Here is a 24,759-nt window from a genome sequence, read left to right on the forward strand (position 1 = left end):
ACGTCTGCAGACATTACGAAGTACGACAAATATTGTGTCATTCCTCTTTATTTACAGAACATAAAATGGCCATTTTCTGGCCTTGAAGCTCGAGGAAATAAGATAATATGAACAGGAAATAAAATGTGTCAGAACATCTTATTCCCTTTTCATACCAAGTCCCCGCTACCTCTTCTTAAAAAGCACTCCTCTCTAACTACGAACAAAGCTTCTGACTCGCGGAAGGATTTTAAAAGCAAAAATACAGCGTCTTGGGAATTTTGAAAGATACACCCTTTTTCTTTGGGTGCGACGATATGGCCTATTATCTAAGTAATAATACTGAAAAATATACTAAATATGCAATGATTTCTGAAGGCCACTATACGAAATCGACTTTTTTGCATAATCGGTATACATATAAACTGGCGGTCAAAAATAAAAGGAGGTTTAGAAGTGTTAACCATTGCAAATTGATTTCCCTGTTGTCCATAAGGAGGGGGGGGGGGGGGTAGGGCGGATGTAAACCTCCAGGTAAGGTTTTTTGACAACAGTGATTCACCTGCTGAATTTTATTTAACTTAAACATTATATTAAGAATCTTCAGGAACGTTTGCGAAATTCTCAAAATTCCTTTTCGTGTCTAAAGAGTGCAATCAGCTCAATGTGAATGACAATTGTGTCGTGGTTCACTTTTTATTCGATTGCAGCTACTGCTGCAACCGAGCTCATCAATCTTCTGAATAATTTAAAGAGTAAATCCTTTCTCGCAGTTATCATTGAGTGACCTACCTTCACAGATTCCGTCTGGACCCATAATAAGTCCACCATCACAAGTGCACACAAAACTCCCTTCAACATTTGTGCACTTGCCACCATTGCAAATTTTGCCACTGTGTTTACATTCATCCACATCCTCACAGCTTCTACCATCAGGCTGAAGGACAAAACCTGAGCTGTAATCGAAACGAAATATTAGAACCGAAGCAATTAGAATTATGCCTTTGGTCTTTAACAAGATAAATAACATTACAGCAAAGGTTATCAAGGGAGCGCAACTTCCATATGTAATAACCCTTCCGTGTGTTCAATGGTCACATTGAAAGTTGGCATGTTGACATTGCTCGGACACTTCAAGATTTGTGTAAAACAATGAATCAACTTTTCTTTACTCAACGTTTAGTGTAAATAATGGTTAAACTATAATAAAATTAGGATTTAAGCCAAAAGCTTTACTGTACGGTTTTAGCGATTTTTTTTTACATATTTTAGCGAACTTTTTTTAGCGATAAATTAAAAGCTTAAAAGTACTAAGCTGTTTCAAACGAAATTTCACTAAGATAATACCCATAGTTCTTTTTTTGTAAAGATAGCTTCAACAGCAATTCAGATGGATTGAAAACTATATAAATTTTCAGGTTAATTAGCTTTACTTTAAGTTAACTTCTAGGTTTTAGCCTTTTTTAAGGCACTTGGTATTAACCAAGTGAGATATAGCGACCGCGAATTCTGTCAGTCTATCTGTCTGTCCCGGTTTTGCTACTTTAGGCACTTCCAGGTAAGCTAGGACGATGAAATTTGGCAGGCGTATCAGGAACCAGACCATATTAAATAAGAAATTATCGTTTCCCCGATTCGACCATCTGGGAGGGGGGAGTGGGGGGCCGTTCAATTCGGAAAAATTAGAAAAAGGAGATATTTATAACTTACGAAGGAGTAATCAGATCCTAATGAAATTTGATGTTTGGAAAAAATCTTGTCTCAGAGCTCTTATTTTAAATCTCGACTGGATCCGGTGATATTGGGGGGAGTTGGGGGGGACCTAAAATTTTGGAAAACGCTTAGAGTGGAGGGATCGGGATGAAATTTGGTATGAAAGATAAGCACAAGTCCTAGATATGTGATTGACATAACCGGAACGGATCCGCTCTCTTTGGGGGAGTTGGAGGGGAAGGGTCAATTCTAAAACATTAAAAAATGAGGTATTTTTAACTTAAGAAGAAATGATCGGATCTTTATGAAATTTTATATTTAGAAGGACCTCGTAACTCAGATCTCTTATTTTAAATCCCGACCGGATCCAGTGTCATTGGGGGGGGGGGGGAAATCTTGGAGAATGCTCAAAGCGGAGAGATCAGGATGAAGTTTGGTGGGAAGGATAAGCATAAGTCCAAAATAAGTGAATGACATACCGGACCGTATCCGCTCTCTTTGGTGGAGTTGGGTGGGGGGGGGTATTTGTAACTTACCAAAGGGTGATCAGATCTTAATGAAATTTGATATTTAGAAGGATCTTGTGCTTTGAGCTCTCATTTTAAATCCCGACCAGATCCAGTGACATTGGGGGTAGTTGGAGGGGGAAACCGGAAATCTTGGAAAACGCTTAGAGTGGAGAGATCAGGATGAAACTTCATGGGAAGAATAAGCACAAGCTATAGATACGTGACTGACATAATTGGAACGGATCTGTTCTCTTTGGGGGAGCTGCGGGTTTTTAATTTGGAAAAATTAGAAAAACTGAGGTAATTTTAACTTGAGAACGGGGGACCGGATCTTAATGAGATTTGATATTTAGATGGAACCCATGTCTCAGAGCTCTTATTTCAAATACTGACCAGATCTGTTGTGATTGGGGGAAGTTGGAGGGGGAAAACCGGAAATCTTGGAAAACGCTTGTAAATGCCGTAGATTCGTGATTGACGTAACCGACTGGATCCACTCTCTATGGGAGAGTTAGGGGTATAGGGTTCAGTGCTTTGGCGAGTTTGGTGCTTCTGGGCGTGCTAGGACGATGAAAATTGGTAGGTGTGTCAGGGAGCTGCACAAATTGACTTGATAGTCGTTTTCCCTGATTCGACCATCTGGGGGGCTGAAGGAGTCTTAAAATTTTGCTAGAGCTCATGCCATATGAGCTCTTGGCTCTTCCGACCTCGTCACAAGTGCCATATGAGCTCTTAGCTCTTGTTTTAATAGTTCAGCAAATTATCTTTTATGAAAAAAATGAAGACATGTTTGACCTAAAGTTAAACCAACAATTTAACAGTATTAAGCTGTTTCAAACAATATTTCAATTACTTGTATTACACGTACATTTTTCTTAATTAAAAAACAAATATTTGTTTTTTGTAGTATACAGAAGACTGCAACAACGGCAAAATCAGTCTAGCCAAACTTAGCGTTTAACCAATTTTTTTTTTCTTATGTCAACCTTTTTGTTTCAGATTAACTTCTGCCTTTAAACTATTTTTGGCAAATGTTTAGCAAATTTTCGTTTAGCAAAAAATTTTCATAATTAAGTTAACTGACCTTGTTAAATTGACAGCTGGACAAAGTTTAAAACGGCATTTTGATTACTTAAATAATACGTGCAATGCTAAAAAAAATTCTTATCGAAAAAAAAGATAATGATAGAAAAGAAAAACTCATACTTACTCGCATGAGCACATAAATGTTCCTGGAATGTTAACACACTGATGATCACAGCCCCCATTGTTCAGTCCACATTCATCGAGATCTAAAAAATTAGCCTATTGTAAAAATTCTAAAAATTAGCAACTATATTTAAATCGACACTGCTTTACATACTACCATTACAAACCTTTTTTATTAACGTTCGGATTATCAAATCAGCAGTTTAACTTTTGAATCCTTATTTTGCTTAACAATCAAAATACGGAATTTGATGTTTTTATGACAATTACTAATGTGTTTCTCATGAGGATTGCAAAACCGATAATTTTCCCTTTGAAAAAGATCGTTGATATTGGATTGTCAGAATGTCATAACAATTAAACTATTGAAATCACGATAAAAATAGTCTTTTTTACTCTGGCTCTTATGAGCTTTTTCGCTAGTTCAATTTAAAATGTGCACAACTTGTCTTTCTTTGTGTATTGCCGAGCGAAAATAACTCCTTTCGTAGATTTTTTTTCTCGTGATCAGCTGTCTGTAGCTTGGAAACTGAGAGATTGGGTATGGGTCACTAAATTCTTCCCATCAAGTCAAATTTGAACAATCCTGTCAGGAACGAGGAAGCCCTAGACTCCTGTCATCACGGTAGCTACAAAAATGTATTGTCACACCTTAGTTAAAATTAGAAGTGCGCGAAAGTAGGAACTAGTTTCCTACTAGGTTTGTCTTTGGAGTTCTGAAACGGTGCTACATCTTCGAGGAATGGGAGAGGGAGGATAAAACATCTGTTTAAATCAAAACATTCATCAGAAGGAGTCGTCACATGTCAACTGTGTAAAATTAGCGTTGGCTTATCCGTTGCCCTTTTTTAGATCTAGATCCGATTCAAATCTGTGGTGGTGGGGGGTGTCTCTTAATTCTTATCATCACAACAACTGCACAAAGTGTAAGCGTAGAAAAATCAAAAACGATCAACTGTCCTAGTTGCACCTTTGGGTGGGGGGGGGGGCACATCCAATCTAACCCCTCTCCGAGGGGGTGGGGAGGAGCGTATTAATAAAAATACCTTATTACCAAAGATCAGGTTTCAGTCGAAGATCCTTGTTTCTTTGGATATATGTCTTAAATTTTCTTTAAGTTGGCAGGTATTATATATATATATATATATATATATATATATATATATATATATATATATATATATATATATATATATATATATATATATATATATATATATATATATATATATATATATATATATATATATATATATATATATATATATATGTATATATATATACATATATATAAATATATATATATATATATATATATATATATATATATATATATATATATATATATATATATATATATATATATATATATATATATATATATATATATATATATATATATATATATATGTATGTATGTATATATATATTTCTTCTGTTAGAAATAAATTCTAGTTTTCTCTTTTATGAGTCCTGTCTACTTTGTTTCTATTTTGTATATTACGATGTGCGGAAATAATTTTTTTATTTAGAAATAAAAATTTTTTAGAAATAAAACGTTGACGCTAGATGTCTGCCAAACTATTTGTATCCTACTTTCCATATTTTCCATACTGATTATTCTGACAGCTTCAAATGTCTCCCCTGACAAATGACTGTTTTGACCGAAAAAAGTGTAATATATATATATAAATTATAAAATATATATATAAAGGTATTATATATATATAAATATATATAAATATATATATATATATATATATACATATATATATATATTATATATATATATATATATATATATATATATATATATATATATATATATATATATATATATATATATATATATGTATGTATATATATATATATATATATATATTTCTTCTGTTAGAAATAAATTCCAGTTTTCTCTTTTATGAGTCCTGTCTACTTTGTTTCTATTTTGTTTAATATGATGTGCTGAAATAATTTTTTCATGCTAGAAATAAAACATTGACGCTAGATGTCTGCCGAACTATTTGTATCCTACTTTCCATACTGATTATTCTGACAGCTTCAAATGTCTCCCCTGACAAATGACTGTTTTGACCGAAAAAAGTGTAATAATAGCTCATACGGAGGTAGGATAGTTTAATTCTAGTGTAATGGCTTTTATTACTTCTACAGCTCTTAATTTACTAAAAAAGTTTACTGCGGCTTTCATTTAATCTTTTTCTTTTCTTAATACTCCCAATATTATTTCAGACAATTTAAATGAGAGACACAAGATACTATGTTTCAGTACAATTCTTCGCACCATTCGCCATCCAAAGAGACAGTTTTAGGAAATGGAACCTTGGTAGGCCAACAATGCAAAAGAAAATTAAGATTTCTATCCATTTATTTCGAGAAAGAATAAACAAAATGCAAAGTGGTAATCAAGAAGATCCTCTCCAACTTTTTTGGCTTTTTCTTTTGTTAAGTGTTTCCCTACATGCTAGAAATGTCCTACTCAGAAATGGTAACTTTTAATAGTTAATGCATCATCATACGTATATCGTTTCCGAAACTTTTGGAAAGACCCATATCTGCCTCCTAAAGCTCCCAACCGTTGATGAATGCTATTCTTTCATATTAGTGTTGTCCTTCAACATTTAAAAACAGTAGAGCCTTTGCGGAGGATAATATCTTGTATTTTAGTCTTGTATTCATGAATTGAACATATTAACTGAAAACAAATTTATTCAAAGCAAATTTTTCACCAGACTTTTGTGACTTATTGATGATATACTGAGATTTAACTTGTCTTTAAGATATCCAATATTGTCATATTGGATAACATTTTCCAATATGGCACTACAAAAGCATTCAAGCTTTGTGCAGCTCAAGGTGCTTTAGGTGCTTAGAGCAAATTTTTCATTAAATTTAAACTGTAGTCTGCAGTCTAATTACTTGCCTTGAAAAAATATTCTAACAAAGATATCGTTAAAAACAGAATAATCGCTTGAAAACGGTATGAATGCCTCGTAGAACTATCTTTACCACAGTATTCAGTCGGGTGTCAAAAGGACGTATCTCCATAGTGGTAAAACTCATAAGAGCAGAAAAAAACCACATTATTTTATTATTTCCCCTCTGATAACCGTAAAACAAAACGGATTGATGTATATTGATTTTACTTATCGATCAGTTTTCCCTCTACGGTTATTGGAGGGGAAATAAAAGAGTTGTGAGATATTGTTTTTGATCTTTTGAAAATTAACAATTATGGATAAACGTCCTTTCGATACCCAACTGACGATATACGAACACTAGCGAAAAGATTCTTTGGAAATGACACAGATTAAAGCGCTCGTAAAAGGACTTCCCTCTGCGCGTCTCAGCAATTTTCCCATAAGCCCGGCGCAATGCGCTAAACATTTGTCATTGTACGTGTGCGAAGAGGCGGAGTCATGAAGAGAGGTCTAGACTGAAAGGTTTAAAAAATCTTAATGGAGAGTGTAGGAGTTTTCGCTACTGTTCATATAGATAATCTATACTGTGATCTTTACTATCCTTATAAGTTCCTCTTATCGCCATCTTTCGCTATGTTCAACCAATTCCCAGCTTTTTTTCTGTTTTTAGCCAGGTGATTATCAAATTCAGACTAGTATATTAGTTTTGCTGATTACTGAACTGGGGTTACGAAAATATTATGCTTTTTCGGATGGCACTTTTTTTTTCTTTTTTTTAATAAGGAAAAGCAATGGAGGTGAATGGAGTTCGTCCGGAATGAGGCAGGCTCTGTCTGCTGACCACGTGCCTCTGAATATGGGGTTTCTCCCCTAAATAAACACTCCGATCAGGATAGCAGCAACCTCATGTGGCAGATGGAGCCCACCCAAAGAATCTCAGTACCTAGGATTAACCTAGCTCTAGAGTTGGTTGGGCTAGCGACTCTCCACACAAAAATTAAGTGCTACGAAAAGTGACAGCATAGCCTCGGACCCGGATTCTCTTTAAGATTTCGACCATCGCGCGTCAATAGACATTCTGACGACGTCAGAAAGACTGACAGACTAAACCTTATGGACAAAAGGGGGCTACGAACAGCCACCTGGAATGTCTTGACTCTGAATGCACCTGCGTCCAAGAACCTACTCTCTGAAGAACTTCGCAAGAATAAAGTGTCGATTGCGGTTCTTACAGAAACCCGTCTTACCGGAAGCAGAGAAGAGCGAATAGGTAACAGTGACTCATTGCTATGGTCTGGAGGAAGCATGAGAAGGAATGGAGTTGGCCTTGCACTAAAGGCCTTACTTTTACACGAAGCTGTATCTGACAGATTAATGAAGCCCCGCTTTGGACACAAGCATGGCAAGATGACTGTCATCGCATGCTATGCCCCGACCAACGATTCTGATGATGTGACTATGGAGGATTTCTGCTCTGCTTTGTCCAGATGCCTTGCAACAGTGCCTCCACCATGATATACCTGTTCTCCTTGGCGACTTCAATGCAACAGTGCGCGATGATATGGGTGTATGGTGCGGCACATCTCACGACCTTTGCATCGCAAACACCTACTTCCAACATAAAACTATTCATCAGTACAGGTGGTATCGTAACGACGGTCGTATAAACAAAATGATTAACTACGTCATTATTTCCAAGCGCATGAAATAATGAGTTCATTGGTGAAGAACTGCAAAACTTACAGATCAGCTGAGCTCAGAAACGCAGACCACAGGCTTGTGTGCGCCGATCTGCGGCTTCGCCTCCATGCACAACGATCGGAAAGAAAACCCGGCTCTGCAGATATTGGAAAACAAAATGAGCCAGATACTCGCCAGTAGTACAGTATTGAGATATTGAATCGCTTCGAGCCTCTTGGCTCACTTAATAGCAGCGAAGATCTCTGGAAGCATTTAAAATCGCAGACCAGCGAAGTGCAACAACTAGCGCTTGGCAAGAGGAGTTACCCAAAGAAATCATGGCTAACTAATGAAACACTGCAAGTCATAGAGCAAAGACGGAAGGCAAGACGTCTTGGGGACATGATCACATATCGAGGGCTCAATGGAGTGCGGAACAGCCTCATCCACCGGGATAGAGCCCAGTTTGTTGCAAGGAAAGCCGATAAAATTGAACTAGCTGCAAAAAAGAAAGACATGGGCAGCCTATTCGAGCATCTCCGAGACCTCACAGAAAATAAAACTCCCACCTTGGGTCCCGTCCTCTCCAGAGATGGGGCACTTCTTTCTGGTGAAGGTTCTTGTCTTGAGCGGTGGAAGGACCATTTCTGTTCGCTCCTCAAAAATACTAGCCCGTCTCTGCCTCCTAATGATAGTCCCAGCCAGTCTTGCAGTCAAAGACCTGAAACAGATACTCCTCCAGGCGAGCCTTTCAGCCCCTCAGAAATCGGGTATGCAGTAAAAAGGCTCAAGAATAATAAAGCTGCTGGTATTTCCGGGTTAAACTCAGAGCTGCTAAATTATGGAGGTCCTGCAATGCTCCTGTTTCTCTACACCCTGTTCTCTACAATATGGCAAACAGAGATAATTCCCGAGGATTGGCGGAAGGGTTTCATCATCCCCTTAAGGAAGAGGAAAGGTTCAAGAAGCGACTGCTCCAACTACCGGGGAATAACCCTACTGCCAGTCCCAGGCAAACTGTTTTCAATGGTCCTGCTGGATCGATGTCGGAATATCTTTCGAAAAATCCGGCAACCGGAGCAAGCTGGTTTTATGTCGGACCGTAAGACCATCGATTAGATTTTCACGATTCGACAAATAGTAGAGAAGACCAGAGAGTTCATACAGAAAGCATTTATTGCTTTCGTCGACTTCCGTGCTGCATTTGACTCAGTCGATCGAGAAGCTCTTTGGCAGATTCTAGAGTTCTCTGGCCTACCCGAGAAATATCGCAGACTTCTCAAGGCGCTGCATTACAGGACGGAGAGCTGTGTACAAGTAAATGGTCGACGCAGACCGTTCTTTCAAATCACGACATGGGTGCGCCAAAGATGAGCAGTGGCCCCAGAGCTCTTCAATGTCATCGTAGATTACATTATGACAAAAACCACTCCACGTCTCAGCTTTACGCTCAAATTCGGAGATCGTGCCATCACAGATGTTGATTTTGTCGATGACTTAGCCATTCTGGCGGACTCCATGGAGCAGCTGCTGGAAGCGCTGCGAATTCTACGAGAAGAGGCTGCCAAAGTAGGACTGCGTATAAACTGGAACAGAACTAAAATTATGGCCATAGGCCCGTCTTCTCCTACTGTTAACTCCCCAGTTAGCCTGGACAGCACCACTGGCATCGAGGTTGTTCAAGACTTCACCTACCTGGGCTCCATAATTTCTTCAAATGGCTCGCTTCTCCCCAAGCTGCAAGCAAGATTACCCGAAGCGTCTTCTGTCATAGGCAGACTGAATCGTCACCTCTGGCCAAAATCGAGTATCAGTCGTACAACGAAACTGCGAATCTTCAACGCTCTAATCAACTCTGTGATGCGTTACGGAGCTGAGACAAGGCAAGCATCAGCTGCAATCCCCAAGAAAATTGACGTATTTCATGCGAAGAGCCTGAGGAGGATCAAGGGCTTACGATGGTCCGATTTCGTCAGCAATGAGAAGCTTCTGCAGCTCACAAAGCAGTCTCGGTTTTTGACTCAAGCAGCCGAGCGAACCTTACAATGGTTCGGGCACCTGCTTCGAATGCCCCCACATCTACCCGCGAAAACGATCTACGACTTCGACCCTATCAAAGCCAGTTAGAAGCGACCTCACGGCTGACTGAAGAAACGTTGGTCCGACAGCCTGTCCGAGGTCTTGAAGATGGCAAACATCAGACAGGGCGAAGAGCAAATATTCCCCATCGACCAAAGCGGATGGAGGAGTCAGAAGTCACTCTCTACACTGAGCAGCGCCCGGCAGGAGACTTAAGTCAAATGTAAGTCAAAAGCAATGGCGATATTAATTTTTATAGTGTATTGTGGTTCCAATAACAAAATCTCCAATAGCACTGTACATTCATGATTAACACTGATATGTTCGTTCTTTTGCACACTCTGTATAAATGATATTAATCTCTTTGAATATAAACGGTTGTGCTGTATACATTTACATAATGTTATAGCCTAAAACGGTTTTCGTATATTAACATAACTCCTAAGAAATATAAGTATTTATGGAGAACTATAATAAGTAAGAATACCTTCACAATGAGATTTGAGTCCAGTTTGTTGGTAACCATCATTGCAGACACATTGATAAGTACCCATCATATTTTCACAAACACCATTTGAGCATATTCCGCTCGTTCGCGAGCATTCATCAATATCTGCAAGGAGAATTTAGTTCTTAAATACAGCAACAATTGTTCTTAGGTATCCAATCTTTCTTTTCTTTTTTTTTCTTTTTTTAATCCGGCTTCCTCTCAATTAGTGGGTTAAATTTATTTATAAATAGCCGAGTCAAACTCAAAACGATTAAAAATTAACATGAGTAGGGTTGATAGCCCCCATGTCTTGTCTAGACCAGAATATAATTTGCACTTTACTGAAAACAAATACATTTTGAATATTTTAATGTTTTTACTTTAACAAATAAAAATTAAAAAAAATTAAGGAATAAATATTAGTAATATGTAAATTAAACTAACACTCCACGACCCGTTGTTTTTCTTTGTTTTTTTGTAGTAGATTGAAAATTATGTTTTGGTCTAGAGAAGACATGGGGGTTATCATTATAATTGTATGATAACCTCATTATAATTTTTGCTCATTTTAAGTTTGACCCGGCTATTTATTGTAATTTCTGTTCGTTCTGAGTTCCATTTATTTATTGATAGCTATTTGTGGTAGTTTTATCATTGATTGCTTGACTTTATTTCTGCTCCTTTTTGGCTTAATAGAGCTTTTTACGTTTCACTGAAAGACTTGTTTTATGGAAAAAGTTGTTTAAATTAATCACGAAAAAAGTCAACAAATTACGTAAGGTATCTTAAAATTTAGCGGCACAAATCAGCAGTAAGAAATAGAATTTAACCAAACATAGGACACACTTAGCTCAAGCCAGTTTTCAAGAATAACTAGGAAGTGTTGCAAAAATGATTTCGAAATCGATTTCTAGATCGACACTGGGAGCATTGGAGGTTAGGACATGGATAACCAAAGTATGTCCTATCATTGCTTAAAATATATTCAACTTTATTAATTTCAACTTTATGCATACCCCAATACTAAACATTATTTTCAAAAGACTAAACATTTATTCGTATAATTGTCTGACTTGAATATTAAGTATTATAATAACAGGAGATTGCTTTTATTCAATGAAGATAGAATATTTGCTAATCATGTCCTGACAAGAATATGTAGGTCATTCACCCAAAAGTGTTGGATACTTGCGTGGGCAGCTGGTTATGTATGTAGGTCAATGCTCAAGTTTAGTAGTGCCCAAATAAGGATGCAGGGTCTGTATTGTATACATCATCACTACTAAGGGTTAAAGTTCTAATAAATCTGTAGAAATTAAAATGATGTATAGTACTGATACAAAAAACAGTAGGCTGAAAAAAATCACCCCGTCATAAAAAAAAAAGAAAAAATAGTCCGCCATCTACAAAAAATATGATATTTTCACCATAATTTTTAGCCTTTGCACTTCTGGCCACTATAGCGAGTGAGTTAAGCTTTGTATTGTCGAAAAAAATGCTCTTGAACTACCCTTTTCGGTCATGCATTCTTTGTGACTATTTGTATAGGTTAAACCATACAGATTGTGGCCAAACTATATGGCATCGCTAATTAATTGTGGCGTTAATAAAGAGTAGAAAATGAGGTATAAGATGCAATCGTATATTTGGGAATGATTAAACATCAAATACTAATTTGTTCAGGGGTGGAACAAGAAACATGAACAAAGAGATAGAAATACATAGAAGACACTGAAAACGAGGGTTTTAAGCATAGGCAATAAACCATTAACTAACCACTATTTCTATTTAAAAATACTATTTTAATAAACAGTGTCAACTTTGACGAAATCTCAAAAATTTTCTAATCAAAAATTCACTTTTCATAACAATACATGGTACCTTTCCACTTTTAAGAGTTCGATAGATTTTGCTTAAATTGTAGAATTCACAATTTTATAAGAAAAAGTCAATTTTTGAATTTGTAGGCCTACTCCCCGCCATATCTATTTATTACACGGTTGATGTCAACTTCAATATTTCGGTGAAAGTTTATAATGGCTAGTCCTGTCAGTCTAGAGCCCTTCGTTAGTGTTTCCTCTTAAATACTCAAATAAAGACCAAAATTGTCAGACAAATATAAACTCTAGAAAAGATGCATGTAGGTGGGCGCTTCAAATTAAGCGTATGAGGAGTCGAAATACACCTTAAAAACGAATAATTATTTGGTGGTTATTTTTGTATTTGATACGTATAGATCGGTGGTTTAAATTCTCTGGGTTTCAAGCTATGGAAGATTTTTAATTAGTTTTTTTTTAATCTTGAAATTTTCCGATTTTCACTTCAAACGATTAAATCTCGATATATGTGTTGAGAACAAAAATAAAATTCTAAATTCGGCTCAGATTTAGCATTAAGTACGAGAATAGTCCAGTAAAAATTTTGATTTATCGACAATTAATCTTGGAAATATGATTTGATGACTTGTACCAAAATAAGTATAAAAATCCTCAGCGGTATATATGGCAGTATATACAATTTTATTGACAAATATTATGCAGCGTCTATACATAAACATAGCTATATTTTGGGACTGGTTGAGAAATTTTTGAAGTAATATTGTTGTTGCATTCCGTTTCCGTGGTTAACTCCATTGGTGTGAAAATCTACTTTTTTCCAACATTTCATTATTAAATATTTGAAAAAATTAATTTCTCTAACTCAAACTGAGAATTCAGGGACCCATCTATACTGGCTAGATAAAAAGAAAGAAGGACATAATTATTTGCCTTCTTTTATATTTTTTTTTTTTTGAAAATCCATTTTTCTTAAATGATTACTCCGACCTTTCAAAGAGTATTTCGGCATGTATACTTAGTTTTAAATGTGTACTTATACGAATCTTTATTAAAGTTAAGATATTTCTAAAGAGTTTGGCCTTTATTTTAATGTTTTAGGATGAACAGAGGAGGTGATATGTCATGTAACGCAGAGCTTTAATTAGAAGAAATAGCCAGTAAAGTAGCCACCATTTGCTAACCGAAATCCAAACCGTAAATTAATGATATCTTTGCATGCATTTCTATTATAAAATCCCTCCCAATAGAATAATTTTGTAAAAACCACTCTGATTCGCAAAAACGCAAACCCAAATTTCAAGTCAAGCCAACAAAAAGAATCAATTCAATTTCAATATCTATTTCTTCGCCGCTGTGCCATGGCTAGGTTCGAAACAAATTTTTGACAGTAAAAGAAAGTTTAAATATAAAGTTTTTCAGCTACGTTGTGACAAGTCAATCCTAAAATATCATTTCGACAGCCTAAACAAGTGAGGATTTTAAGTTTTCCTCATTGTTCTAACGGAATTATGATTTTCACCCCCCTGTTGGGTTTTGTAGTAATGCGTATTGATTCTCTTCATATATCTAAATTTAATTAAATACTTTTAGGCGGTGTGCGTCATCAATAAAATCTAAGAGACCACACAAATTAACTAAAACTTTGTTTCAAACTTTTTTGGAAAAAGAAACAGACTTAACGATTAAAAACTTATTAATAACGCAACTATTAAAAACCCATTACAAAAATAGCTTCAAAGTGTTACATCGTCCCAACCCAAGCAAGCAGTCCCAACCTAAAATCTTCACCTACGCTATGGGGTGGGGGGGCACCACTGGTGACACGCTCATAACAAAAACACGAACCTTTGCAAGATCTTTTATTTGGCGCAAGTTCGTGTCCTGGTGGGCATTCACATTTAAAGGAGCCGGGGGTGTTAATGCATCTTCCACCTCTACAAAGGCCAGGGATACGTGCACATTCGTCGATGTCTGAAAAATAAAATAATATTCAACAGTTGTACAAGTACTCAAAACAAGTTTACGAGGGTTTCATCGTATCTAAAGTACAACCAGAAAAACTAAATTAAATTAACAATTTGGATTGTTTCTTAATGCTTGAAGCAAATCAAGCTATAATAAGTAGGTTATTTAATCTTAGAAATAATAATATTCAGTTTAATTTTTTTGAAACAAAAATCTATTAAAAAAGGAATCCTTAAATATATTCTGAAATGAGTTCTGAAATGTCAAACTTCTTTAACGAAAATCTACCATATTGAAATTGTGAAAACCAAATCTAAAGATTAAATGTAAACGCAAATAACAACATCATGGTGAAAAAAAATTGGCAATTCTATAAGCTGACAAGATCAAGGGAAAATATGATTAAGTTTGACTGCAACAGAAGAAAAAAAAGCAAGACTAGTCAATTTATGTCCAAAAGATTTTGCATTATACTAGCAAAAGAACTGGTTTCACTTAACCATTTCTTATGCTAGCTAAAAGAGACCTTCGCTCCCTCACTATATTCGGAGGTTCGGACCTTCACTAAAAGATGAAGACATTAAGATAGCACCCCGAGCTTTCTCACTTTATGGAGAGAGAAACAGGCTTTTAATTTTTCCAATATCTATTTTTACGAAGTAAGAAAGATTAGAAATGAAATCTGGGTTTTTCTGGGAATTCTGCTCACTCTTCAAGTTTGAAACAACGCAAAAATTCGCAAAACTCACTCACAGTACCTTCTGACACTAAATACGCTTTTTAATAGATCACTGTTGTTCCTCTTTCCTAATATTTTTTTTATGTACTTACTAGTAAGTTTTTTACTTCTTCGCTGGTCTTAACTACATCACTTTCTTTTGCCTGGGTACTTCCTTCGATGAATGCATTGAGCCTGAGGAGGTCTCTCACTCGAGTAGCGGTTCTGAAGGTTTAGCAGGACTAAGTTTTATTGGGAGAACAGTGCTAGATTGTAATTTTTTAACTTGTGATTACGGCATCATCGGAAAATTATTATGCCGGGTCGAATCAAGGTATGCATGTTAAGCCGCAAGAATATTTCTACCGATAAAGGGATAAGGTGGTATGAGTTACAAGCTATGATACAATATTTTTTATTTTGGCAAGCTATCAAAATTACGCTTGCAGTATCTTTGAGACACAAAGAAGCAATTTTTTTGTAATACCGCTGGCACTTGAACGTTTTCTTTTTCTATTCACCGGTAGAATTTATTCCCTTAAAACGCAACGCTTTCTATATGGCTCCAACCACGATATTCAGCACAACGCTGGTCATTTTTACCTTTTCTTCAAAATACCTATTCTTGGGCTTGATATGATTTCGACCTTACATTGAATTAAATAAAAAAAAACTAATTTTTTTAGCTGAAAGTAAGGAGCGACATTAAAACTTAAAATGAACAGAAATTACTCCGTATATGAAATGGGTTGTCCCCTCCGCAATCCCTCGCTCTTTACGATAAAGCTTTTAATTGTTTTAAAAAGTAGAATTGTGGCAAAGAGTCAAACTTTAGCGTAAAGAGCGAGGGATTGCGGAGGGGACAACCCATTTCATATACGGAGTAATTTCTGTTCATTTTAAGTTTTAATGTCGCTCCTTACTTTCAGCTAAAAAAAATTACTTTTTTTTTATTTAATTTCTGAACGTTTTTGAATTAATGCCTGTTTGGTTTTGGCTCTCCGCACATAAATTATTAAAATGAAATTTGTATATTAATTCTTTTTTTGGCTAAATGGCTTTCTCTTAGTTTTGATCAGACGATTTTGAGAAATAAGGGGTGGAGAAGGAGGCCTAGTTGCCCTCCAAGTTTTTGGTTACTTAAAAAGGCAACTAGAACTTTTAATTTTTAACGAACGTTTTTATTAGTAAAAAATAAACGTAACTTAAAAATTAACTTACGTAAAAAACTTTCATAACCTTATATTTTTATTATGTATACGAGGGGGTTTGTACCCTTGTTAATACCTCGCTCTTTACACTAAATCGTAAGTTTTGTCCTAATTCTTCAAGAATGACCCCTGAATCAGAAAGGCCGTAGAATAAATAGTTGAAATTACTAAAAATACTTTAGCATAAAGAGCAAGGTATTTATCTCCTCCTAAATACCTCGCTCTTTATGCTAAAGTATTTTTAGAACCCCTCATATGCGTAATAATCTCTGTTCGTTTTAGGTTTCAATGCTACTTCTTCCTTTCATTTGAAAAAAACGTTTTCATGTTTATTTTTCATTGTTTTCTTATAGTAATGCTAGAGATTCCTGCGCCCTTTTCATTGAATTTTTCTTCCCCCATGACAGATTCTTCCAAGGAAAGATCCTCCAACATAGCCCCCTCTCCTCAGCCCCATCCCCAAACAAAATAAAATCCCCCTGAAAACGTTTGTACACTTCCCAATAACCATTACTATATGTAAATAATATGAAAAAAACTTCGTTTTCTTAAAGAGTTAAAGAGGCTGCGTCCCAAAGTCGAACCTTAAAACGTACAGGAATTAGAAGAGGCAGTTGGGGGGCTGCCGCCCCCCATACCCCCAGCTTTTAAAGACTCTTTTGTACAGGTTTTTTGTTTTTTTGCTAACCCCCAGCTCTTGGCTTCGGAAAGGCCCTCTTTTAATTAACAAAAAATTGAAATGAATGAATAATGGAATAACTTCGAAAAATGTTAAACACAAGAGGACAGGAGAACCATTGCGCCGAAACTAGTAATTAGTAGCAATGAAGTCCCCCCCCCCAAAAAAAAACCTGTACAAAAGAGTCTTTAAAAGCTGGGGGTATGGGGGGCGGCAGCCCCCCAACTGCCTCTTCTAATTCCTGTACGTTTTAAGGTTCGACTTTGGGACGCAGCCTCTTTAACTCTTTAAGAAAACGAAGTTTTTTTCATATTATTTCTGTACGTTTTTCTAAAATCCATGGTGGATGTAATTTAATAATTAGACTATTAGGACTATAAGAAGACTATTAGGAGAGGCAAACCCCCCGCTTTTAAAGACTCTTTTGTACAGGTTTAATTTTTTTTCATATTAATTCTGTACGTTTTTCTACAATCCTTGGTGGATGTAATTTAATAATTCCTGTACTCCTCGTACAGGAATTAGGAGAGGAACCCACCCCCGCTTTTAAATCATTGTATAAAATAGAAGAAAAAATAGATAGAATGACCGAAATGTTTCTTTTGCTCATAAGAAGCTAATATTCTGTTATCTCTCAAATGATAAGCTGTCCAGGTGTTATCAAAATTTTTTTGATGTTGTGAAAAAAAATCGCCCGTAAGGGACTTGAACCTTTAACCAGAGGATTAAAAGTCTCACGCTCTACCAACTGAGCTAATAACTTGCATGTGTGTAAATATAACTTCTCAATAGCTTTTAAAAATTTCAAATTAACATGGGCTCTTATGGAGAGAAATCCGTTAATTTAAATAGCTAATGGGTGATTTCTGGAAAACAGGGAAGGAGTTATCGGATCAAGCTGAAATTTCGCGGATAAGCTCCTGAGCCGTAGGGGACCTTAACTTGTGAATTTCAGCCCGATCGGACAACGTTAAAAGGGGTGGGGGGGTTGGAGGGTCGAAACTTTCGGGGGGTTAAGATTTTCCTACGAAACTTTCATGGGCACTTACTCGGAGAATTCCGCATCGAATGAGTCTTCGTACACCCAGATCCGATGTCGGATGTGACCTGTAGGCGTGGCGAAAAAAAAAGTAAATGAATTTTAAGTGGCTATGCGTGGTTTCTGGAAAACAGGGAAGGAGTTATCGGATCAAGCTGAAATTTCGCGGATAAGCTCCTGGGCCCTAGGGGACCTTAACTTGTGAATTTCAGCCCGATCGGACAACGTTAAAGAGGGGCTTGGGTTGACAGGTCGAAACTTTCGGCCAGATTTTCCCCATGAAGAAAAAGTTGGAGGGGGATGAAATTTTGCAGGTTTCTTAGTTGGAGCTCGGGCTACGAAATGCATCCCTCCCCATCCGTCTGCGACCACTGGAACCGAAGATCGCTTAACATTGTCGTGTGTCGCCTCTTTATAGAGGCACGAGTGTGCCTCCTTGACAATGGTCAAAGTTTGTAACTTGCAGCCCCTCCCCCAGGGATTGTGGGGGAGTAAGTCATCCCCAAAGACATAGTTATTATGGTTTTCGACTATGCTGAACAAAATGGCTATCTCAAAATTTTGATCCGTTTACTTTGGGAAAAAAATGAGCGTGGGAGGGGACCTAGATGCCCTCCAATTTTTTTTGGTCACTTAAAAAGGGCACTAGAACTTTTCATTTCCGTTAGAATGAGCCCTCTTGCGACATTCTAGGACCACTTGGTCGATACGATGACCCCTGGGAAAAAAACAAAAACAAATAAACACGCACCCGTGATTTGTCTTCTGGCAAAAAATACAAAATTCCACATTTTTGTAGATAGGAGCTTGAAACTTCTACAGTAGGGTTTTCTGATACGCTGAATCTGATGGTGTCATTTTCGGTGTCATCCTACGACTTTTAAGGGATGTTTCCCCTTATTTTCCTAAATAAGGCAAATTTTCTCAGGCTCGTAACTTTTGATGGGTAAGAATAGACTTGATGAAACTTATATATTTAAAATCAGCATTAAAAAGCGATTCTTTTGATGTAGCTATTGATATCAAAATTCAATTTTTTAGAGTTTTGGTTACTATTGAGCCGGGTCGCTCCTTACTACAGTTCGTTACCACGAACTGTTTGATGAGCGAAAGTGTCTGACAGAAAGGTAAAAACATCGATGAGTGAATCTTAGTCAATTCTTAGACTAGCTGGAATAGAATTTCAACATATAAAGTCTGCACAGTGGATGTCAGACACAGCCCCTGGAGAGATTCGACGACAGTCTATACGTCATTCCTAGATTACAAGAGCCTACCAAACAAGTATTCTCCTTTTCCTTGGTGGTATAAATACTACATGATTAGTAGTAGTCCAGTTAAGCTAAAGCTTAACTTTTATCGAACTTCAACAGAGAAGTCAGTTTAAATGTAATTAAAATCAATAAATAGATGCCTAATTAAGGTACTGTCAAATTAAAGTATAGTATACATTTAAAAATGATAAAGATTCTCCTCAGTCCTTGCTGGCACATACAGCGTCAAATCCACGTTTCAGTTGCTGAGTCTTTTTTTACAAGGACAAGTATTAAGCTTGTCACACAGCCTTGTTATGGGATGGGGTCACACTCCGGCCCCGTATTACCAATCACAGCATCAATCCACTGAAATTAAACAAGGTTAACACCAACTTAAGCTTTTTTAAGACAAATGTGAGCAAAACAATTTTTTACCCTAAGCAAGATTTGCTTTTGGGTTTAATTCTTTGGATCACCATTATTTGGCTTAGATTGTTTTACTATATAACAGACTGAATTCAATCCATATTGAATTTAATTGGCTTCCAGTGTTATATATTATTAATATGTAATAGCTACTATGCGTAAACTGCAGTGCTTGCGCAATGAACTAAATATCAACCAAATAACACATCCTTAGTAAGGAATAAACCACCAAGAAAATTTTTTCGAATGTTTTCCGCTTAACATATAGTAGTCCACTTAATGGGGAGAAAGAAGAATTACATTACCCATATAAACTTACATTGTTGCAGTAGACTGGCAGTAATCATCACGATCAGTCACAAAAGATTCATTTGTGCTTTTTTGTGTGTATTTCAATTCTTCAAGGTTCTTGAAAACAGACTAAATCCTTCTCCCACCCAGGCAAATGTATTTTACCCTATCCTTCTCTGTCTAAGACATTTTCCCTGTCCATTTACAGAAACAATTTTCTCATATTATGTTTTGACTGTAAATAAATAAAAGCAGAAATAAAAGCATTCGTAAAAAAATATATTAAAAAAAATTGCACAGAACGGTTATTACACCTTCGTAAAATATAATCTTAACACCAATCAAATAGATGTTAAATGAATTATGTTTAAAACACACCAAACCGAAGAATAATTTAAAGAATCGAGAAAAAATTAAACCCCCAAAAAATGGATCCATTGTGTTACAAGAATAATTTGTCAACTTTGTGATTTGCTGGGAAGAAGTAGAAGAAGGAACTTACCCATGCAAACTTGCATCATCATAGTAGACTCGTAGCCTTCTTCGCAGTCACAAACAAAAGATCCGTTTGTGTTTTGACAAGTTCCATTGCCACACACGCCACGCATTATGTTGCACTCATCGATGTCTAAAACGAACAATTTGTGATTTATTTAAGTGATGCGCAAGGCTTCAACCTCATTGAAGCTCGTGTTTTTATACTAAAATATCAATTTAAAAAAAAACATTTTATCACAAAACTTGGCCTTTTACTATTAAGATTCACTACTTTTTCCGGAAATTTTTTTCCTGTTTTCTATCTTATTATTTCATGCCAGCGGGAACAGTCTGACACAAGTCCTCTTGTTAAATTTATTTTTAGAAACAATTACCTGCCAACACATATCTATTGATATTTTCTCACTGGGTTAGTCACAGGCGGACCAGTTCACAAACATTTACGGGAGGGGGGTATTGTATTTTTCAAAATCCTGGGAAAATAATTTTGTCTTACAAATGAAAATACAAAAAAGCCGAATCTTATCCCCCCCCCCCAATCTACGCTTCTTGAGTCGTCGATTGAGCAAGTGGCTGCTTTCTAAAAAGAATCTTATGACAACTGTTTGGCAATATACATCTTACACTGTATTTGATAATGTTTAGACAAATTAAATTTTTACCGACCACATTAAAACATTTGAATCTCCCAAACTGAGTCTGTTCTAGACTCCAAGAACCCAATATTTCGCGGATCTCTTACCAAATACTTTGTCTATTTTACAAGATTTCTGTGGGTATTTATGTACGTTACTGCTTTTTGTTGTTTAATTTTCCAGAAATTCTAAGATTTTAATACAGCGCGTAAGTATCTGCAAACAACCCTTGTTGTTCAGGGTGCTAATCTCCTACAACAGTTCCCAGGTATCTGAGCAAGATTGAGGAAAATTCAGTTTAACAAAAATGAAGGTACCAAATTTATATTCTTTTTCGCATTTTATATTGCCTTAAGAAAGCTCTCATGTTTACGAGCAATTACATATGAAATTATTGTGTAAGATTTATAACTTTTATATGCATAGATCTACTATGTGTCTAAGATTTGATCTAAAAAATTTGATTGAGAAGCAACCGTAAACAGATAAATAGCCACGATAGCGTACAGAATATTTGACACAAAGTCCCTAGATTTTGAAAATTATATATTTAGATAGTTTCATTGAAAACACCTTTTTTGTATTTTCTTTAGGAAAATCGAAAAAAAATTGCCTCTCTTCTAGATCTAAAAAAATACATTTATCCACTCCATCCTCTACATTTTTGTAAATGGATACCACTGGTACCAGGAATACGTTTTCAAAACACTATCTTAGTGTTAACGCTATATTATCTTAATGATGTCTTGGCGAAGAATACGTTTACAAACATGTCAAAACTAAAAAAAACACACACACAAAAAAACAACAAAAAATAACTGGAAAACAAACGGACACTTTACGTGTAAAGTCACCATTTACGTTTCTAACCTTGACTTATCAGGAGAAAATTGTGCAATGTACACATTTCGTTTTGGCCTCTTTTTTATCTATTGTACCCTATTTCATCATATTTTATTAGGAAGAACTTGCAATTTAGAGGCATTTACAATAACTAAAAAACTAGTTTAAAGCAAGATAAAACACTTAAAACAACCTCCAAAATCGCTACTTTTCTGGAGAAATATTTGGGATTTTTTTATACAGCTGTTTTTGACTAAAACAATTCATTTCAGCTCAGAAATTGGTTTTAGCTAGACTACTAATTTTTCTTTTCTTTTCTTAGAAAAAAAAAACAAACAAACAAAAAACACAGACACACACAGAAAATACTGTGGCCACAGTCAATACCCATAGCACTACCTATATATATGTATTTGATTATTTTTCTTTTATTGATTTTTTTTTTTTTTTTCAGGAGATATTATCGTCTTTAAAAAAAAATGGTGTCCCCTCATTTCATACTCAACGGCTTTTTAACGTGATTCTGACTATAAAATTCATTAAGTTTAATGTCACTCATGAAAAACTACGAGACTGAGAAAATTTACGTTATTTTAGAAAAGGGAGGAAACACCCCCAAACAGTGAAGGAATATAAATAGAATGGGAAAATTGCACCATCAAATTCAGCGTAGGCTATCAGAGAGCCATACTGTAGAGGTTTCAAACTTCCGTCTGCAAAAATCTGAGATTTTGTATTTTTTGCCAAAGGAAAGGTTATAGATGCATGTTCATTTGTTGTTTCTTTTCCCCTAGGGCCGATCGTATTGAAACAATGGTTATAGAAGATCGGTAGAGGGCTCATTCGAACGGAAGTTAGAGCGCCCTTTTTAAGTGACTACAAAGATCGGTAGGCAGCTAGCCCCACTCTCATGTCCCATTTTCCCAAAAGTCATCCGATCAAAATTTTGAGAGAGCAATTTTGTTCAGAATAGCTGAAAGGTCCAATAATTATGCCTCTGGGTATGGATCAACTCCCTACAGCCTATGGGGAAAAGAGTCCAATTGTGAGATTTCTCATTGCTTACATACAGTATTTGTTAATATGATGTATACAGACATTTTTTAAAAGGAGGAGATATTTTGCACAGGGAGAGAAGTTTCCAGGGGGTGAACTTTCCAGTGAAACTTTACACAGGAGGAATCGGCCAGAATTCATATATGAAATTCTTTTTTTTTGTATTCCTTTCTCTTTGGAGACTCAATTTTACATGTGGATGTTCCTGGGGATTGTCCGGGGAAATTTTCAGCGAAACTCTCCATGGGGAATTTTCTGCAGGAAAAACTGTCCATTGGGAGGGGGAGCCTCGTGAAAAAATTTTGACGGAGAGGGGGGTTTCTGGCATGATTAAAAAAAAAACTACCAAAAATTAAATAAACACCGATTTTTTTTTTTAATGTAAGAAGGCTAAGGGAATTTTCCAGGTGGATTTGCCTGTGCGAAATTTTCCGGGGGGAAACATTCACCCTCTAAAAGTCAAAGAATTTTCAAATCATAAAATCAGATTAAGCGTATCAAAGAACCCTACTGTAGAGGTTTCAAGCTCCCATCTGCAAACATGTGGATTTTGTATTTTTGCCAGAATAAAGATCGCAGGTGCGTTTTTTTTTCAGGGGTGATCGTATCAAACTGATGGTCCTAGAGCATCGGAAGAGGATTCATTTGAATGAAAATTAAAAGTTCTAGAGCCCTTTTTAAGTGACCAAAAAGACCGGAGGGCAACTAGCACCCTTCCCACGTCCCTTTTTCTCCAAAATCGTTTAATCAAAGTTTTGAGAATACCCATTTTGTTCTGCATAGTTAAAAATTCCCAAGCCCTGGCTTTGGAGATAACATGGCCCCACCCCCCAGCCCATGGGAATAGGTCTTTAAGTTATAAAATTTGCCCAATGTTTACGTATAGTATGTGTTATTGGGAGGCAAGTACGCAGGAATTTTTTTCGGGGGGGGGGGAACCTTCGAAACAGCAGATATAAAGTAGCACTTTTTATTTAGTAATGCAAAAAGCAGGTATATCAGAAAATGCAGATTAACTTCAATCTGTAGTATTGTAGCGGAGGGGGGGAGGGAAGAAGACTGAAGCCTCAAAAGTATGTTTTAGGCTCATGTTATGTTCATAGCGACTTAGAACCAGTTATTAATCTATTATGTCCCACTGAAAGGGAAATTTTAGGGTTAACAGTGCAACATGGATTCTGTTGGGGTAGTTCTTTTATTGCAAAAACGTAGATTTTAATGAAAAATGATAGTTTCCAAAATTGATCCATTAAAAGCTGTACTTTATCCTAAAAGGGGGGGGGATAAACGTCCTAATATCAAGGATAATTCTATTTTGCTGTGGAAAGCAAATTCTCTTTACAAAAAAAAATAACAGCACAATTGCTAATTACTTCAAAGAGGGTAAAAAGTTAGACAGAAAATAGGTTAATAATTGGGCAGTGACTTGACCGGATAATGGCATGCCGTAAAATCCCCCAAAAAAGGCTTCACACATGCATCTAGATTCTTAATAAATGTCCTACTTTTGCCAGAAATCCCAAGAAACCATGGGGAAATTAAACTTTACACAAAGTTTCGGGGGGGGGGGGAACGCCCCCCCCCCCCCCTGCGTGCGTTCCAGGCAAGAATGTAGACATTTTTTGGAGGGGGTTGTTATGCTTTGAGTGTGTTTCCAAGGGAATAATTTTACGTAGAGAGGGACATTTTCGGGGAGGGGGGTGAACCCT

General features: G+C 36.3%; 1 protein-coding gene across 1 annotated transcript in view; it reads right to left on the reverse strand.

The window, feature by feature from the left end:
* The window catches only part of LOC136031115 (fibrillin-2-like), a 227,011-nt gene that overhangs the window by 106,416 nt on the left and 95,836 nt on the right, over nucleotides 1–24,759 (reverse strand). Inside the window, exons 19-23 of the mRNA XM_065710426.1 lie at nucleotides 20,521–20,646; nucleotides 14,279–14,404; nucleotides 10,593–10,718; nucleotides 3,412–3,493; nucleotides 772–935 (exon numbers count right to left, since the gene is read on the reverse strand). Of these exons, the coding sequence (XP_065566498.1) occupies nucleotides 772–935; nucleotides 3,412–3,493; nucleotides 10,593–10,718; nucleotides 14,279–14,404; nucleotides 20,521–20,646 (624 nt within the window). The remainder of the gene's footprint in view (nucleotides 1–771; nucleotides 936–3,411; nucleotides 3,494–10,592; nucleotides 10,719–14,278; nucleotides 14,405–20,520; nucleotides 20,647–24,759) is intronic.

The sequence above is a fragment of the Artemia franciscana genome, chromosome 9 (genome assembly GCF_032884065.1).
Source record: "Artemia franciscana chromosome 9, ASM3288406v1, whole genome shotgun sequence".
In the NCBI taxonomy this organism is placed as follows: Eukaryota; Metazoa; Arthropoda; class Branchiopoda; order Anostraca; family Artemiidae; genus Artemia; species Artemia franciscana.